At 34.1% G+C, this 16,540-nt stretch overlaps 2 protein-coding genes across 8 annotated transcripts in view; one reads left to right on the top strand and one right to left on the bottom strand.

The window, feature by feature from the left end:
- LOC119073431 (transient receptor potential cation channel trpm) overlaps nt 1-16,540 on the top strand; it is a 54,933-nt gene that overhangs the window by 4,686 nt on the left and 33,707 nt on the right. For all 7 annotated transcript variants that reach the window (XM_037178910.1, XM_037178909.1, XM_037178908.1 and 4 more), the window contains exon 2: nt 13,226-13,517. In XM_037178910.1, the coding sequence (XP_037034805.1) occupies nt 13,488-13,517 (30 nt within the window). In that variant the 5' untranslated portion in view covers nt 13,226-13,487. The remainder of the gene's footprint in view (nt 1-13,225; nt 13,518-16,540) is intronic.
- On the bottom strand, nt 8,684-10,663 carry LOC119073490. The gene is made up of 2 exons (XM_037178997.1): nt 10,389-10,663; nt 8,684-10,331 (listed from the first exon to the last, which is right to left on the bottom strand). Exons 1-2 carry the CDS (start codon nt 10,530-10,532, stop codon nt 8,784-8,786), a joined length of 1,692 nt encoding a protein of 563 aa, XP_037034892.1. The 5' UTR covers nt 10,533-10,663; the 3' UTR covers nt 8,684-8,783.

The raw sequence follows: 16,540 nt of genomic DNA, 5'->3' as shown, positions 1-16,540 counted from the left end.
TATTTACAGAAAGAAAATTCTTAGTGTGTGCGTAGGTCCAGGTTTTCCCTCTTTTTCTACGATTTCTTGTTTGGTAGCCCCTATACTCCACAGACTTTCTTTTAATTCTAGTAATCGTATACATGACTGGGTTGTAATGTGTAGACAGAGCTACACTTATTTATACATAATGTAACATAAAACCGCTTTAAACATGATCCAGTCCGTACGCTTTATACACACTTGTAACTAAAACATGTTGTGAAAAATATAGACTCTAAGTACAAACAATTTCTATGTTTCTAAATAATTAACAGCCACAGCCAGTAGGTATGTACGTGAAACGTTGGAAACGTATGTGAATTTTTAAATATTATATACAATTTTGGATACAGCAAATCATTTGATGTCTAAAGTGTTATTTAACGATTCGCATTTGTCAATCTAGTGTGAGCGTATCTTTTCTTCGACTCAAATTTAGTTTTAGGAGAGAATAAAGACAGAAAATATTCATGCTAAAATCCAAATTAATTTTCAGAAATGTTTTGTCGCAGCAGGAGTCAAGATTTACCGGATAAATCTTTCATCTAAAAATTTGTTATTTTCCTCCATCATGTATAACCACGGTGTGGTTGAATGGAGTTTAATTAAACATGTCGTCGCAAATTTGATATTTTTGGATATTCTTTGTCTGCTTGTGACCCTGAACAACGTTCCACAAAAATTTTTGATTTTCATCCGTGCAGTCCGGAGCACCCGTACCTGGGCTCCCTAGAGTGCTCTGTGGGTGCGATAGAGCTGATTGGGGTTGCAATCGATAGGGTATGGAATTCTAATGGTCATAATACAAAAAATTTGTCGCATGGATGCATGTTGGACAGGTGGCGACTCATTGAAGTTGAAAAATGACGATCTTTGAAAGGTTCTACAGGCGTACATACTTGAGTGACAGAGGTGGTAATTAGATGTACAAGTAGAGGGACATTAGCTCTACCAATATCCAAAAAATATCTTTTTAAATATTCTACATAGCAACTTTATAGTGGTTCAAAATTTTTCTCTCATTTTTGGCCATAGTTGTGAAACTCAGCAAAACAAAACTAAGCAGTTTGGCTGCGAAAAATTATCATGAGTATGACTTAGGTGTTGCTGCGTTTCACAACTATGGCCAAAAATGAGAGAAAAATTTTGAACCACTATAAAGTTGCTATGTAGAATATTTTAAAAAGATATTTTTTTGGATATTGGTAGAACTAATGTCCCTCTACTTGTACATCTAATTACCACCTCTGTCACTCAAGTATCTACGCCTGTAGAACCTTTCAAAGATCGTCATTTTTCAACTTCAATGAGTCGCCACCTGTCCACCTTGCATCCATGCGATAATTTTTTTGTACTATGACTATTAGAATTCCATATCCTATCGATTGCAACCCCAATCCGTTCTATCGCACCCACAGAGCACTCTAGGGAGCCTTGGTCCGGGTGCTCCGGACTGCACGGATGAAAATCAAAAATTTTTGTGGAACGTTGTTCAGGATCACAAGCAGAACAAGAATATCCAAAAATATCAAATTTGCGACAACATGTTTAATTAAACTCCATTCAACCACACCGTGTAACGTCAAGCTGAATATTTTGCCTAGAGTGGTGTTATGCTAGTTTCGTAGTATTCCTGTCAAATCTGTCTGAAACACCTAACAACTGTTTAAGTATTCTGTGTAAGCATATGAAAGCACAAATTTGAAACTGTGATTGCTTACTCGTTAGACAAGAAAAAACATATTCATACGCCAAGTAAATGAAATCTTTTGCTTGATGTTACAGATAATTGTTTCGCTCAAGATTGTGTATAATGTAGCATGGCTCAGTAAACCATGTCTCGCTGCGAAACTTTCGAATTTAGATTTAGGCAAGTTTATTATGATAAATCTAATGAGTTTTGAAATTATTTCCTCCCACTTTTATGAATTTCAATTTGTTCCTATTGTTTTCATTGAAATTGAATTTCATGTTGACACTGTCTCATTTATCTAAACTTACTCGCCAAAAAGTGTCCATGTCGAGCAAACGAACATAAATACACCGAACTCTTCATCAAAATAATTTCCGAAAAACCATCTATCAACGGCATGAACTTTACTAAGATTTCCCACTTGATACGTAAATGGAAGAAAAGTTTCTTGCCCAAATCTAATATGTTCCATCGACGGTTTTATTTCGGTACTTAATCAATCATAATGAGACAGAAGGAAGGAAGTCAGCTTGCTTGTTTGACACGATATGTGTAATACTATAAGCTTGCTGCTTAACATTCTCTTAAACGTGTTTCCTTTAAACATTGACAGGGTTTCCAAGTTTAAGTATGTGGGGTATCATGTTATGTCATGCGTCGATTATAAATTATACCCAATTCAATTTGCAAATACTTGAAGCAAATGGTCTGATCGTTATGCGGTTTATTGTGTTGATAAATGAACTCCCTGAACGCACATTTGTGCAGATATTTACGAATACAATGAACAGAAGATCAGCACAATCACCTGTATTAACTTTTATAATTTCTGTCCAAAATACAAATTGGATTATCGGATAATGGTCGATACCATTTAATATTCAATTACTTTACTACAAGTGTAAAATCGACCGCCGATGTACGTACATTGGTATGTTCAGAATCTACAGAAAATAATTGGCTATTTTGTAGTGTGGACTAAATTATTTATTTAATAGAGCGTGTGTAGGAAATTGTTTCTTTTTTTGTTCCCTGTATCGACGACCTGTTGAAAAGTTTTGCGACTTGTGTGGCGTTTATTTTCCTTGATAGTTCCATTAGTGAGACCAGTGAAAAATAATTCATTATGCATGCTCTGTAGAATTTCACAGCAGAAAATTCTGTTCGTACATGCACTTAAGTACACGAAGGTGTTCAATTGGTCAAAAGGAAGTGGTTGTATTTACAAGAATATTACAATAATATTTTACGAACCGCATGGAATTTCACTTAAACCCAGTGTTTTCAAAAGAATGATGGAAAATCGATTACTTCATTAGTTTAAAGTACATTCGTCAAATCGTCTATAAAAGTCTGCTTCAATTGTAGAACATTTACAATAAGATTAAAATTGAATTAACAATTCACTCAACCATTCTCTGGCTACCACTAAAGCAATAATTCATTTAACAGTTCAATCCGGTATGAATTACATCAAAGCATATCTTGACACACTAACAAACTTTGCACATCGACCCGGAAAACTTTCCAGCAATTTTCAAAATTAAATTTGATATTCAATTAATTGTGGTTCCGGTATAGTTTTCAAAGCTGTACAGTGTTTCATTCGATTTATTTTTCATTTATTTTCTGTTTCCTTGTATTGAAGATACGATTGGCGAAAAATCAGCGATAAACTTGTATAGTATAAAATATACGCCGACGACCTACTAAGCACATTCTATAGTTATCAAATTGTTTAGCGCTTTATTTAATGGTGGGACACATGTAAAAGTTTCGTATAACAAAATCATAAATTATTAGGCTATATCAGCAGCATGTGTCCACAATACATTATACCTCCTTGTGAGTGACAGGGATATATCGATAAAACAACATTGTCTTATACTTTCTATCAATTTGTAAACAAAACATCCATTAAAGCAAATAAAACTGTTGAATTTTCCCATATTTAGCTTACACCAACAGGTGGTATTTTATATTGAATTTGTGTGTTGAAATGTCATACTGTTTGTGATTAAATTATTTATAAAGCCCAAATTGAGGGTAAGATTCTTGAAAAAGAAGACCAAGTGGGTTCAATGTTATTTCAGCAAGATTTTGGAGAAATTGTGTGATATTATAAATAAACACAATTTGGAGCGATGAAAGGGATTCATTTAGTGATTTCAAATACCTAGTTGATTTAGGCATTTAATTTTCAACTAATTTTCTGACGTTGATATATTGCGGAATTTGTACGGTAGACAATTATTCTTTTGAAAATGAAGATACCTCGCCTATGTGTATTTGTTTGGGTAAGTTAGAGAATATTAATGAAATTTGACTCGTGTTTCTTTGTCAGTGAGTTTGATTGGGCTTCCACTTTTTTGTGGAAAATTCACAGAAGAAAGCGGCTTATTCATACAATTGCTATTGCTACCAAAGAGGTTTGATTCTTCTCCAAAGATAAACCTGCAATCGCAGTCTCTCCGTTTAGCTCTCCACCCGTAAGGGCGCAGAGGCCTGAAATATAAACAATTTTTCTTTATGATAAAATACAGTTTCGAGGACAATTAAATTACAGGTTTCGATTAGAATACTAACTAGACTACACCCATTGAATCTGAGGATTCAATAAATTCAATCCAATTCTGTTGCTGTTGTATCATTCCACATGCCTTATCAACGTATACGTATCGTAATGTTTAACTCATGTCGTAATGCATGCTGAATGATTCATAAAATGAATGAGTTGAGTTCTGACCTGAGTCAATTTCTTTCTTGTCATACAGGCGCGCGGAATACAATATGACGATTGGGGGCGAATACAGCTAAGACCAAATTTACAATTTATCAACACTCCTGACGTTGATCTGTAACGCCCAGAGAAATCGCTTGCCCCATACGATCAAAGTAAAAGTCGGCGTGACTGCTCTAACAAATTGACAAGGTTGAGTTAGAAGGATTCCAATTTATAAGGTGTCTTGGGTCTACTAATGTGACACGGTGTGTCTAAGGTGATGTCCAAAAAATTATGTGGAGGTTTGTCGATATTAGTTCTATGAAGCGACAAGTAACACACTTCGTAGCTTCGAATAGGAACATATTCTAAATTATATTTTTGTGTTGCTGATACTGATCAGGAAGAATCATAAGAAACTTCGTTGTTTTGCTTTAAGCTTATCGATACCTTTCTTTGTTTAATTGACACATTCATTGTAAAAGGATAAGGGAAGGCATATTTGCTCACCAATAACATGAAAAGACAATAATTGAAATTGCAAAAAATAACGGAAAATTGAAATCCTTAAAGAGTTTGGCCTCCCATTTTTCATTGGATTAGAAATCATAATAAACCCGAAAAAAGACAAATAGCCCATAAAGCATAGCTACCGCTACTTAACAAATCGAAGAATTATGGCAAGACAAAAAAAAACAAATTTATCAAATATAGTATCACTTCGTCAAAGCAATAAAAGTGTCATTAACACCCTAACAAATTACACCATACGGTAATATCCGGATCCAGAAAAATAAAAATACCTCAAATGCCAGTCAAGCGTATAGAAAAGCTGTCATTGACTCTGTTTGTTCCCTTCGCAGCAGAATATTTATGAACCCAAAAAAAAATTTCCTTCGTGAAAGTTTCTCACCCAGTTATAGTCGACTCGTAATATTTCTTATACATAAATGTTTCCGATAATAAAAACCTAGAAACAGAAAAAGGTTCAACTGTTTCCTTGTCATTGCGTATATATGAATTTTATTTGGATATAAATAAGTATAATTTTGAGTATTTTGTATGTAATGCAGAGGGTTTTACGTATGGCTCAAGATGTATCCCCGCATTCCTAAAACGAAAGTATCGAAAATGTAAAAAAAGTGAAATAAACGATCTTGATTACGAATTAGGTCTCCACTCAATGCCATAATGGCAAGTGGGATTTCGCTTGGAAGAATGATGGAGTGTTTATTGATTGAATTAGTTCAGCTCATAAAATTGATGATTATAAAATTCAATTTGCTTTCGAAAATTCATGGATGAAAACAAATTTAGCGTAACTCGTAATTTCAACATAAATTCATTTTGAAACAATTACACTGGTTGATTCCTCAGGGTCCTGTATTTAAATTCGGAAAGCGTGGAAAGCGTACTCTTATCTACTTAATGAATTAGATTTATATTCCAATTTTGAATGTAATTTTTACTCTAATTTGAGTCAATATTTACAAGCACAGAAAAAAACGGTTGAAAATTTAAAAAGTTATCTTGCTGCTGGTCGTCTGAAAATTTGAAAATTCCTTCGATTTACAAGATTCCTTTACCATTCGTAAAATATTTCATCATTTAAAGATCCATGCAATCCGATGTTACATTATTTAGGTCACAGCAAAAGTTCAGCTAACATTTCGAATTTCAAATGAGTCAAAGGGAAAATAATCAATTAAAGTTAGTTCCTTAACCTGTCACAGACGGCAAGCATATTAACAGCTTTACTGTTCAAAATATTACTTCATTTGATCGAAGATTTTCAGATATAGATTTCAGAAATCTTTTACTTCATTTGTTTTGAACATTCTTTTTGCTAAATAAGACCTCTTTAGTCAGAGCTTGTCGTTTATTATTACGGTCGTGGTCGATAACAGATGACAGCCTTCTGTAACAGGTTAACGTTGGGGGTATGTTCGAATACATGTTAAAGGAATTTCCAAACAACTCCATTCAACAAAGGATAATCTTGAATATACACATTTCCCAACAAATCTTTTAGCTAAATTGTTCTTAATATCTACCAGAATCCTCCCACTTTAAGTTTCTAAAAATTTTCCGTTCAATTACTGGCTTCTTTCTGAGGCATTATTGTAATAACATAAAGTGCCCTACTTCTGGAAATTGTATTTGTAACAAAAGAAGCATGAAATACGTTATCGTGTAGCAATTTTTCCAGAGATTTAAGCCATGCATTGTGTATACCTTAATACATTTTGACAAGACCAAATAAAATACCTTTGCCGTATGACTCATGTCAATTTCGGGGTGAAATGTAAATCCTATCATCAAAGAGCTGCTTCTGAGCTTTATAAGGACGATTTATTTTGAACAGTTGTACAATAAATGTAACCCCCAATAAAACGGGTTTCCCAATTTCGAATGAAATGAGTCGAAATCGAAACATCAATTATCAACATTTTCCTGCATATTCTTCAATCGATTTATAATTAGTGAGCGAAATTTTCATTTTCTACACTATTCGCGTTCTGTGGAAATAAGTCTAAGTAGAAGTAAGAGTTTTCGTAGCAACTTTGTAAGTCATCAAAAACTGATAAAGTTTCACAATCTCTGCTATAACTGAGTACTTTTCGAGAAGCTATAAACTAAAGTTCTTCCATAGTATAAATGTAACGCCGTACACAACTTTTAGACAATTTTACGTATTTCTTTGTCGTAGGCATTGAATGCACAAATCGAATGAAAGTTTTTCACCAGGCAAACACGTGGAAAACGTTTCATCGGGTGTGTATGAAACTTCCGGAAAAGAAATAAACTTTGATTTTGCTAATGCTGCAATCTTTCTAACAAGTTTTTATGGCCTTTGTCGCTTTATGCAGCGAGTTTTGCTACCAGTAATATTCATGAGAATGAAATAATTTGTTTTGTTGCTTTTACTATTCACAATTCATAATATCCTCGCATGTATCCCAATAAGGTGGTTCAAATTTGTATGAAAACTTTTAGTTAGGGTTTATTGGGCTTAATCAGAGAACTAAAATGACCCCAAATGCAGGCTTCCGAAATCGGCTCCAAAATCGGACTTAGTTGTTTTTGTAACATTCAGGTTGTCAAGAACTACAAATTAGACGGAAGGTCCAACTTTTTTTGAAAAAAAAAAAAATTGTTTGGAAAAGAGGTATTTCATTTTTGTACCCATATTCGGGAACTTCGACCTAACCGTGACTGGCCGTTTTGTGTGGAGTTGGTCTTAATCCCATTTTAATCGAGTTCTGTGTGCCAACGACTTTCGAATGGTCCCACACACGCGATATTAGCTAGCGTACGAGACTAATGTTGCCACCATTTTCCCTCAGACGTCGATGTACTCGACAATTTTCATTGCCTAATTTTAATATTTTTCTTATCATGTAAAAATGTAAATGAAAAGGCAGTTCAAAAAACATCTTTCAAACCAACGCACTCCAAGCATTATTGATCGTAGTGACAGCTGTCAAATAGAGTACCATTTCTTTCAAACCTATTTCAGTTTCAGTATATTATTTAGAGTACCACTCACACTCATGCTTGGAGTGCGTTGCTCAATCACATTACATCAATTTCATACAAAAATAAGGCCTGTGTAAACCTTAGAGAAGGAAACAATATGGATCTGAAGTAAAACATACGTAAAATCGAGTAGTGGTCAACTTATAAGGGAAGTACTTCTACTCGTAGATCTTCAAATTTTTTTTTCGCTAATTTAATTTTAGAACCTTTGGACCGCGGATTTTCTGGGTTGTACCATTTCGTATTACAAAAAATCGACCAGTTGTGGACGAACCGACGAACACCCCTAATGAGTATGGTCTTTGTAGATATCGTACAAAGTAAAAAATTAAGATTTCGGTCAGCGTTATCTGTGTACGGATACTGAAGTTCTAGATTTGGAAAAATGTCACCTAATAGTCAGCTTATCAATCGAAATGCGTAATATTCGGATTATTTTCGCATCAATTAGCTAGAAGTGTCTTTTAAAATTTTTGTTCTACGCTTTCCCAGACGCTCTATGATGAAAAATTTTCTTGTAATGTTAGCACCCAACACCCGACACGAAAGTTAACGTCTCTGGGGAATTGCTCCAATTCATAAAGTCTCGGCCTTGCTTCGTGTGGACAACTTACCTTACAAGAGCCGTTCAAGGTTCACAAAAAGTAGACGTTGTGGTCAGGTTTTGAATCAGAGTCGCATAATTGAGAATTGAGGATCAAGGAAAAGTGTTCATTATTTTTATTTTAAAATGTGGTCGTAAAATCAATCTGAACAGTCAACAATGTCTTAAATTGAAACAAAATCAAATTCAGTATAATCTTTCGATCAGTACGGCCGGATATATTCCCAATCGGTGTTCGTCATCACATATTCCCATTCGGTTTTCATTATTCGTCTGCCAACAGCCATTTTCACTCCCAACTTTCGGTCATATTGAATGAAACCGAACTTTTTGCGAACACTTTCCTCAATCATCAACACATCGTGACCAACCAACTCCAAATCCAACAGCGCAACAAACTTCAAATTGATTCCGTGCTCGACAATTAGATTTAGGTCGTAATATCGTTTCTTGACCTCGTACAGTGACCGTAGAATGAACAGCGATTCCAATTCCTTGAAACCTTTCAGAATTCCCACGAACGGATTGTAAAATAAGCGATTCGTCGGGAAAAAGACCAGTCTTTTCAAATGTGGATAGTACGCAACCATTTTCTCTACCATTTTCAAAGAATACGCTATGGGATACGATATCCGGAGTTCGGTTAGCTTGTGGTTGTCATATCCTCGTTTCAACAGCGATTCGCAGTTACCAGTGCGATCTTTAGCATCCCAGCTGATGTCCGCTGCATCCAAATGTACAGCTTCAACGTAGTTGAAATGCTTCAAAATCGCCGAGAATGTGTTAATGCTAAAAACGCAATGGACGGCGATCCTTTTCAAATTTGGAAGCGATCTGGACATTGATGCAATCACATCATCAGGAATACCGAAGCAATGCTGAATGTTCAGTGCAGTGATTCGACTGTTGTCCAACTTAGCTAATTCTCTGAACACTTCGGTACTGTCCTCGTCGTCGCTCCATAGTGTGAGATCGGTCAAATTCTCCAATTTGGTAATTTTTTTAACGGCATCGGTGGGTAGATTGGTAATGCCAATCTCAAGTGTGTGAAGCTTACGCAACTGATCCGTTATAACATTTAGTAGGTCGACACTAATTTTCATTGCAACCAGTCTCAGACTTTCAAGGTTTTTCTGCTTTGCCAACACGGATCCAACGTTCGCGTCTTCGAATTTATCGGCCTGCCATTCCAGAAACTTCAATTGCAAGTGGTCGAAAATAGATGCATCTCTGATGATCATCGCTTTGTGATCGCATACACAATTGCATCTGCACCGCGTGATTGTAAGTTTTGTTATATTTCTCTGCTTTTGGAACAGCTCATATGATCGACTCAAGTGTGAAGCCAATAATGATAGTTCATTCAAAAGTTCATCCGGCAATCGATTGAACATTTCCACGACGTCTGAATTCAAGCATCGATCCATTTGCAATTTTCTCAATCGCAACAAATTCAGCACTTTGTTGTTTTCATCGTCATGACGTGCCTTCTTGGTCGACGGGATATAATTGCAGGAAGCCAGGGAAACCAGCTCCAAATGAATTACGTTTGGAACGAGTTCTATCGCTTCAAGATAGTCCGATCCTTTTTCCGCGCACACACTTAGGTAGTCGATGTTTTCAGTGAATTTCTTCAATACACCAAAGACCACTTCACGTTCCACTGACGCAAAGTTGACCAGAACGTTTCTTATGGGTCGCGTTGTGTTCATCACGCTACGAATGAATCTGTCGTTTTTCTCTTTCGGTTCCTGTCCAAAAACGTAAATTTTATTATAGAACTCACGAAAAGTAGAAATAGTTCGTACGTAAACGTGTAAGATAAGGCGCTCGTCTTTTGCGTCCAACGTACAAACTGCATCGTAGAATCGACGACTGACGAGTGCTACCGATTTATTGTTCGGTAGATAACCTAGGATTTTCAGCAGTAACTCATTTGGCAGTGAATTCATCTTCTTTTTGTCGTATCGGAAAAAATACACGCAACTAACAAAAACGTTGACAAACGGTTGACGGTTTGCTAAGATATATTTTTGCAAGGCAAAATGACAAACCAAAGTTAAAAATCTCCTCTTTCTTGAATGTGTGTGTGTTTGTGTGTAGTTTTCGTGACATATAACGACGTTTTCGTGGCGTAACGTAACTTAACTTAATTTTGACATAAGTTAAAGCGCGAAGTTTTTAAAAGTTGCAGTAAATGTTTGAAGTGTTTTTAATAAAATCATTTGAATTTGATGATTTGCGGTCAGAATTGGTGCATTGATTTAAGGTATATTGTATTTTCGATGTATTTTTAGACTGCAAAACATTACATTGAATTAAACATAAAATGTCACTGGATATATCAAGCAATTAGCAAGTACAATTGTCATGTTTTAATAAAAAAGAAAAAATGACATTACATTTCATGAAATACATCAGTAAGGCTTGATTTTCACTTACCAAAAAAAGTACTCCGTGTGAGAGGCAAAATTGTATTTTTTTCAATTTTTGCTTTGTTTAAGGTGCAAATGCTGTCCTCCCTTCACAAAGCAGGGCAGTCTTAGAGAAGCTCTTTTTCCTTCTACTTTCGTCTCAAGTTTGAAACCTATATCAACTAAAACTAAATCTTCCTCCTGAAGATCATCCAGAAAACCGCTCTTAAGTCACTTAAGTTAAGTGTGACCTCATTGTCACTGCCCCGGCCGCCAAATCCAATCGAGATGAAAATAATCACTTCTGTTGTGGTTGTATACCATTTTGTATCTCGATGAGTAAAACAACATGCAAATGTGTAACACAATTTACTGTGTAGTTGAATCCAATAAAAGTTGTGTTTTGACTTAAAACATTTACAATTTTAGAGAAAATAAGTTTTTTTAATTGGAAATGCAAGCTGTGCAAAATTCCAGTAATGAATGAAACTCTGTTGATGTCTGCGATATCCCTTCACAATCTTCAAGAAAGAGAAGTGAAGAGTGAAATTTTATTAGATTATTTAGTGCTGATTTCCTAGCATCGCAATCAACACAGACATTAAACAATTTTTACTTGAATCAAATGTACAATGTACACCTACCCTACACCCTGCAAGACATGTCGAGTTTCTCTTCTATACCCAGACACATGACAGCATGTTGATATAATCACTTATACTGCTAGCATGGAATAGTTCTCGTAAGCCGTAAAAATGATTAATTTCCCATCATCTTCACTTACGTCTAAGTAAATAGAATTCATAAAATTTGATTTCCCCCAATAAAACTATATAATTTCTTTGAGAAATTGTTTATATAAACCGGGGCGGGCATGATTCGAATAAATATTATCAGTTTAATCTACAAAGCAAAACCTCAATAAACAATCGGAATTTAACGATACAACCATTCACAAATTAAAGGACTCTAATGTATATATAACAAGATGATAAAATAGACAACGAAACATACACGAAACAAAAGCCGTTCCAATCGAAAGGAATAAAAACCTTTTTACGACCCGTAAATCCGCAACAACTTGAAATATTTGTATCTTCTATTCACATATCGACGGGATGAGGATTAGAATGTATCAGTGAGATAATAAAAAGAGATCTTTACTTTAGAAACAGGCATGTTCCTCATAATTTTGACGGCATAAAAACTCTCTTGTCAATAAATTCACAATACGGGCACAATACAAGGCCTATCTATATGTAAGGAAAACTTAACCTTGATAAAAGTACGAAACACAATCTATTTAATAAGAAAAAGTTTTCGTTTCATAAAATCATATTTTTTTTGGAGAGAACCATAAGGCTATTATAACAGATACACGGAATCGCATGACAAAATGTGGGTGGCATATAAAATTTTTGGAATTGAAAAAAGTTGACTTTTTTTTATAGCCTGTTCAAAAGCTCAATGGATTCACCTCTCCACCTGAGTCATAAAAACGTGTTCAACAAATGCGATGACATAGTTGAAGTCAAAGAATTTTTTTTTCTAAATTTTCTTTTGAATGAATTGTTATTGCCGTACACACAGCCCATTGAATTTTATATACATATAAAGTATCTTATGGTCACTCTCTCCAGTCAAGAGGGTTATTATTCGGTATACGATAAAATAACGTGAATGGAATAATGACAATAGTCCCTATAAAAATGAGGAATTTCTTAATTGAGTTCATTTTGCGCCACATAACAACCGCCATATAGATGGTATAGACGTTTGTATACATTGAGTTAAGGAAATTTTAACTGAAGTTTAATATTTGAGAAAATTTAATGGAGCAGACGTTCTCATTAATTTTCATCAACATCACCACAAAAACATTTTGTTATGACGGTCAATTGCAGTTATTTTTATGCTTAAGCTTAGATCTAAGTCCTTTGTTACATTATCTTGTTTAAAATTATTATTTTTATTCAAAAACGTGGGGATAGTTAACTTCAGAGAGCCAAAGCTTTACCTCAGATTTTTGAATAACTTACTTGGCAATGGGGCAAATGATGGAAATGGTACTTCTTGTGTGTTTACCGAAATTTCCTACAAGACGTACCATTTCCATCATTTGCCCCATTGGTAAGTAATGTACTATCATTGTCAAACAGCCAGAATAATTCAAATTTATCAATTGACAATGCTTACATATTAATTACCTTCAATTTCAATCTTGTTTTCAGATATATTCGTTGCGGTAATGGATTCGAAAATCATCCAATTGGAATAAAATCTTAAAATTAAAGTCATGACAATAATGGAAAAGAGAAATGTTGCTGTTGTTGTTATGTCAATATAGAGTTATAGTAATTTTTTTATCATTTCCTGTTGTAAATGTGATTTCTTAGTAAATATGTAAGAACGTTGACAATATATATGAATATATGCTCACAACAAAAGTTTAACGGAAATAACCTTAGCAAGGACCATTGCTGAATAAGGAAAATGCTTCGTCAAAAACGGCAACCAAAACCCGTAAGTTTTTACTTATATTTTATACAAAATCTTATCTACCAAAATATTTTTTTTTTATCTAATAAAACCTCGAATGAAACCAGAATGTAATTAAATAAGAGCTTTCGATGTAACTAATCTTCAAATAAAACCTTTGACTTTTCTTATCTTTCGAAAATCTCAGTATCTTTCTGGTATCCTCTCTCTCTATATATATGTACATTTAAAGCTCCTTACTGAAGTCATCAGATGTGTAATGAGAATTGAAAAAGATAAGAAGAAAAAAACAGAGAAAAGAAAAGAAAAACAATTTTTATTTTACGCTCTTTCTTATCTTCAACTTTCTACAAATGAATTAGGTTAATTAAATAAAACATTTTTCTCGTAGAAACACGCCAGCTGAGAAAGATTACCATTCTATGTGCGAATATGTAGTGTATGTAAATGTTAAACGGGCACAAACAAACAAAAAAAAAATTGTGTGTGATGTGTATACGAAGGAACGTAGAATTTTGCGTGTAGGAATCGTAGTTAGGGTAGGAGATGAGATGACTGAATAGCTTGTTGTATTATAATGTAGAATGAAATATTATTGGAAGCAAAAAGTCAACACATTTGATTTCGTATAGCTTAGAATTCCTCATTAACAGCAAATGGTAAAATAGCAGAAGTCGAAAGATAATTACCGTAAAAGTCTTTAAAATCGATTTAAAAAGTAATAAAAGAGTCGTTAGAACGGGAAATTAGGTTATTCTACAGCGCAATCGCCTAAAAATGATTATAATTGTTAATATATAATCAAATCATGAATTATTCTTATTAATTTAAAAATACATTTTTATCGAAGATTCGTTTCAAAAGTTACCTACCGCACGATGCTCTTCCGGATGATTAATGTGGTAAAATTAATCCCTCTTCAAAATGAATTTTTATTTTTTATTTCGCAGAATATTAGGTTCGTTGGAAAAGAAAAGTTTGAAACAAAATTTCATCCCGAATCATCCGAACAAAACGTTATTTTTGCAATAAGTATGTATTGTAGACTCAACCGAATGGATTCCCTTTTCTGTTGAAAACATGCACACAAAGCATTTATAAATTTCGCTTCAGTCCCATGATCATATCCAAACTTCTATTATTGTTTGTGATTATTGTTTCTACGAATTGAGTCGAATTCATACAATGTATACGTTGTACACACTATGTTACGAGATTTATTCTTCAACTAGTCTACAAAACTAATATTTCCAACATTACTATACTTTCTGAATGATCCGAAATATTGAAACTAATAACGTAAAATATTAATAGATCTGAAATGCTTTGGAATTTTTTTCCCGTATTTATTTCCTTATTTTCGGTTTTTCAATAAATTACTTCAACTATTGGGCTATTTATAACTAAGAACTCTTCGATTAAAACTTTATTCAGTTACATAATCTACTTTGTTTATTTAGTTCAAAGTTAGTTAAATTCTATCATTTTTGATGGCACATATATATTGCAAGTTCATGCAAAGAAGATGTTAAGATCAATTAAGTGAACAGCTTAGATGGAAAATTGTTTGCCTTGGAGAATTTAATTTATGATTTTAATCCGAACGAATAAAATATGACAGATAATGGGCTCCAAATTTTGTTTCTTCTATTTTAGTAGCCAAATATTTTATTTGAATTGGGTCGATTAAGTTCAATAAAAATTAAAATAATTTTTAGAATTAGACTCTGGATAGTTTATTTGAAATAGATTAGAAAAACGGTAACTGGTCAAAAAAAAAGTGGTAATAAAATTGAGTAGCGTCCATTAGTAGGATCTCTTAAATAGACGTTCACTTTGAATAACTGTAGCCAAATTAGTTATGACGATGAACTCGTGTCTGTCTCTAGTGTGTTAACAAACCCATTCATTTCATACGTAATTGTTCCCATTTTTTAGACAATACAAAATGTACACAGTTCACCATTCGTAAGTAAATAATCTGGAATTTTATTTATTGCGACTGTTGAGCTCTTTCAACTTTAAGCTCGATACTAAATCAACTTAGAGAAATCCTTATATAGTTTAGAGTTGTGACACAGTGGTAAGGTAGAAATATAGAGATTTTCTTGGATCGGTATTTTTAGTTGGAAAGTTTTACATGTTTCAGAAGTGTATTTTATACCCTCAACCAATCATGTATTTGTGTTTATTTTGCACGCAAAAAACCCAACGTAGCTGTTTGCAAAACTTTGTTTCGAGAATATAGTCTACCGGACCGAGTACATTCTGTTACTCTTTGTAACGAATGAGATTAAAAATGCCATAAAAGTTGAATATTCGAAAATAAAATTGTCTGGTACAATAGAAATGCCTTGCGGCATCAATCAAGGCGACCGTGAACCAGAACGACGGAACGCATAGTCAAATCTACGAGACTCCGAGTATGATCGTATATGAGGGACGGTTTAAAATTTAATACCGAAATGAAGGGTGGCGCCACCATTTCAGTAAATATTACCTTCATTATCGTTTTGCTCTAACAGAAATGGCGAGGCGTATTTTAGTATCGAAGCTAATGTCATTTATCTTTTATGGAACTACGAAATACAGACACACTCCTAGACTTGCGTTCATTGAGACCTGCGCCCGTTAGGGTCCATAGAGCGCTCAAAAACAAAAGTTTAGAACATAAGTTTTAAGCCCTACTCGTCGTAGGTTCATGCAAAAACCCTGGAAGTCATAGCAAATAACTTGCAACCATGTACGTACAATTTTACCGATTCAGCATAAGACTCGAAACAGGTCAGGTCGACCTGAAACCTGAATCTCACGTTATCTGAATCTGAACTGAATATTGAATTTATCTGATATCTGATAATCATTAACAGCTCAGGTAAATTCAGAACAGTTCGGATTCAAATATTTTCAGGTCGATCTGAAATTCAGGTTCAGATCGAGGAGTTCCTGACCTGTTCCGAGTCTTATTTTAGCAGAAAAACGCTTTTTATTTATATTACTTGCGCCACTATCAAGAGCTATCAACTAATATCCTTTTTCGTATTATT

The sequence above is a fragment of the Bradysia coprophila genome, unplaced genomic scaffold (assembly GCF_014529535.1).
Source record: "Bradysia coprophila strain Holo2 unplaced genomic scaffold, BU_Bcop_v1 contig_138, whole genome shotgun sequence".
Classification (NCBI taxonomy): Eukaryota; Metazoa; Arthropoda; class Insecta; order Diptera; family Sciaridae; genus Bradysia; species Bradysia coprophila.
This window is presented reverse-complemented; position numbering and strand designations above follow the sequence as displayed.

Bases quoted from the DNA above. Each gene is read 5' to 3' on its own strand.
- LOC119073490 (XM_037178997.1), bottom strand. From the start codon at position 10,532: ATGAATTCACTGCCAAATGAGTTACTGCTGAAAATCCTAGGTTATCTA. The intron at 10,332-10,388 runs GTACGAACTATT...GTTTTTGGACAG, and splicing joins GCCTTATCTTACACGTTTAC to GAACCGAAAGAGAAAAACGA.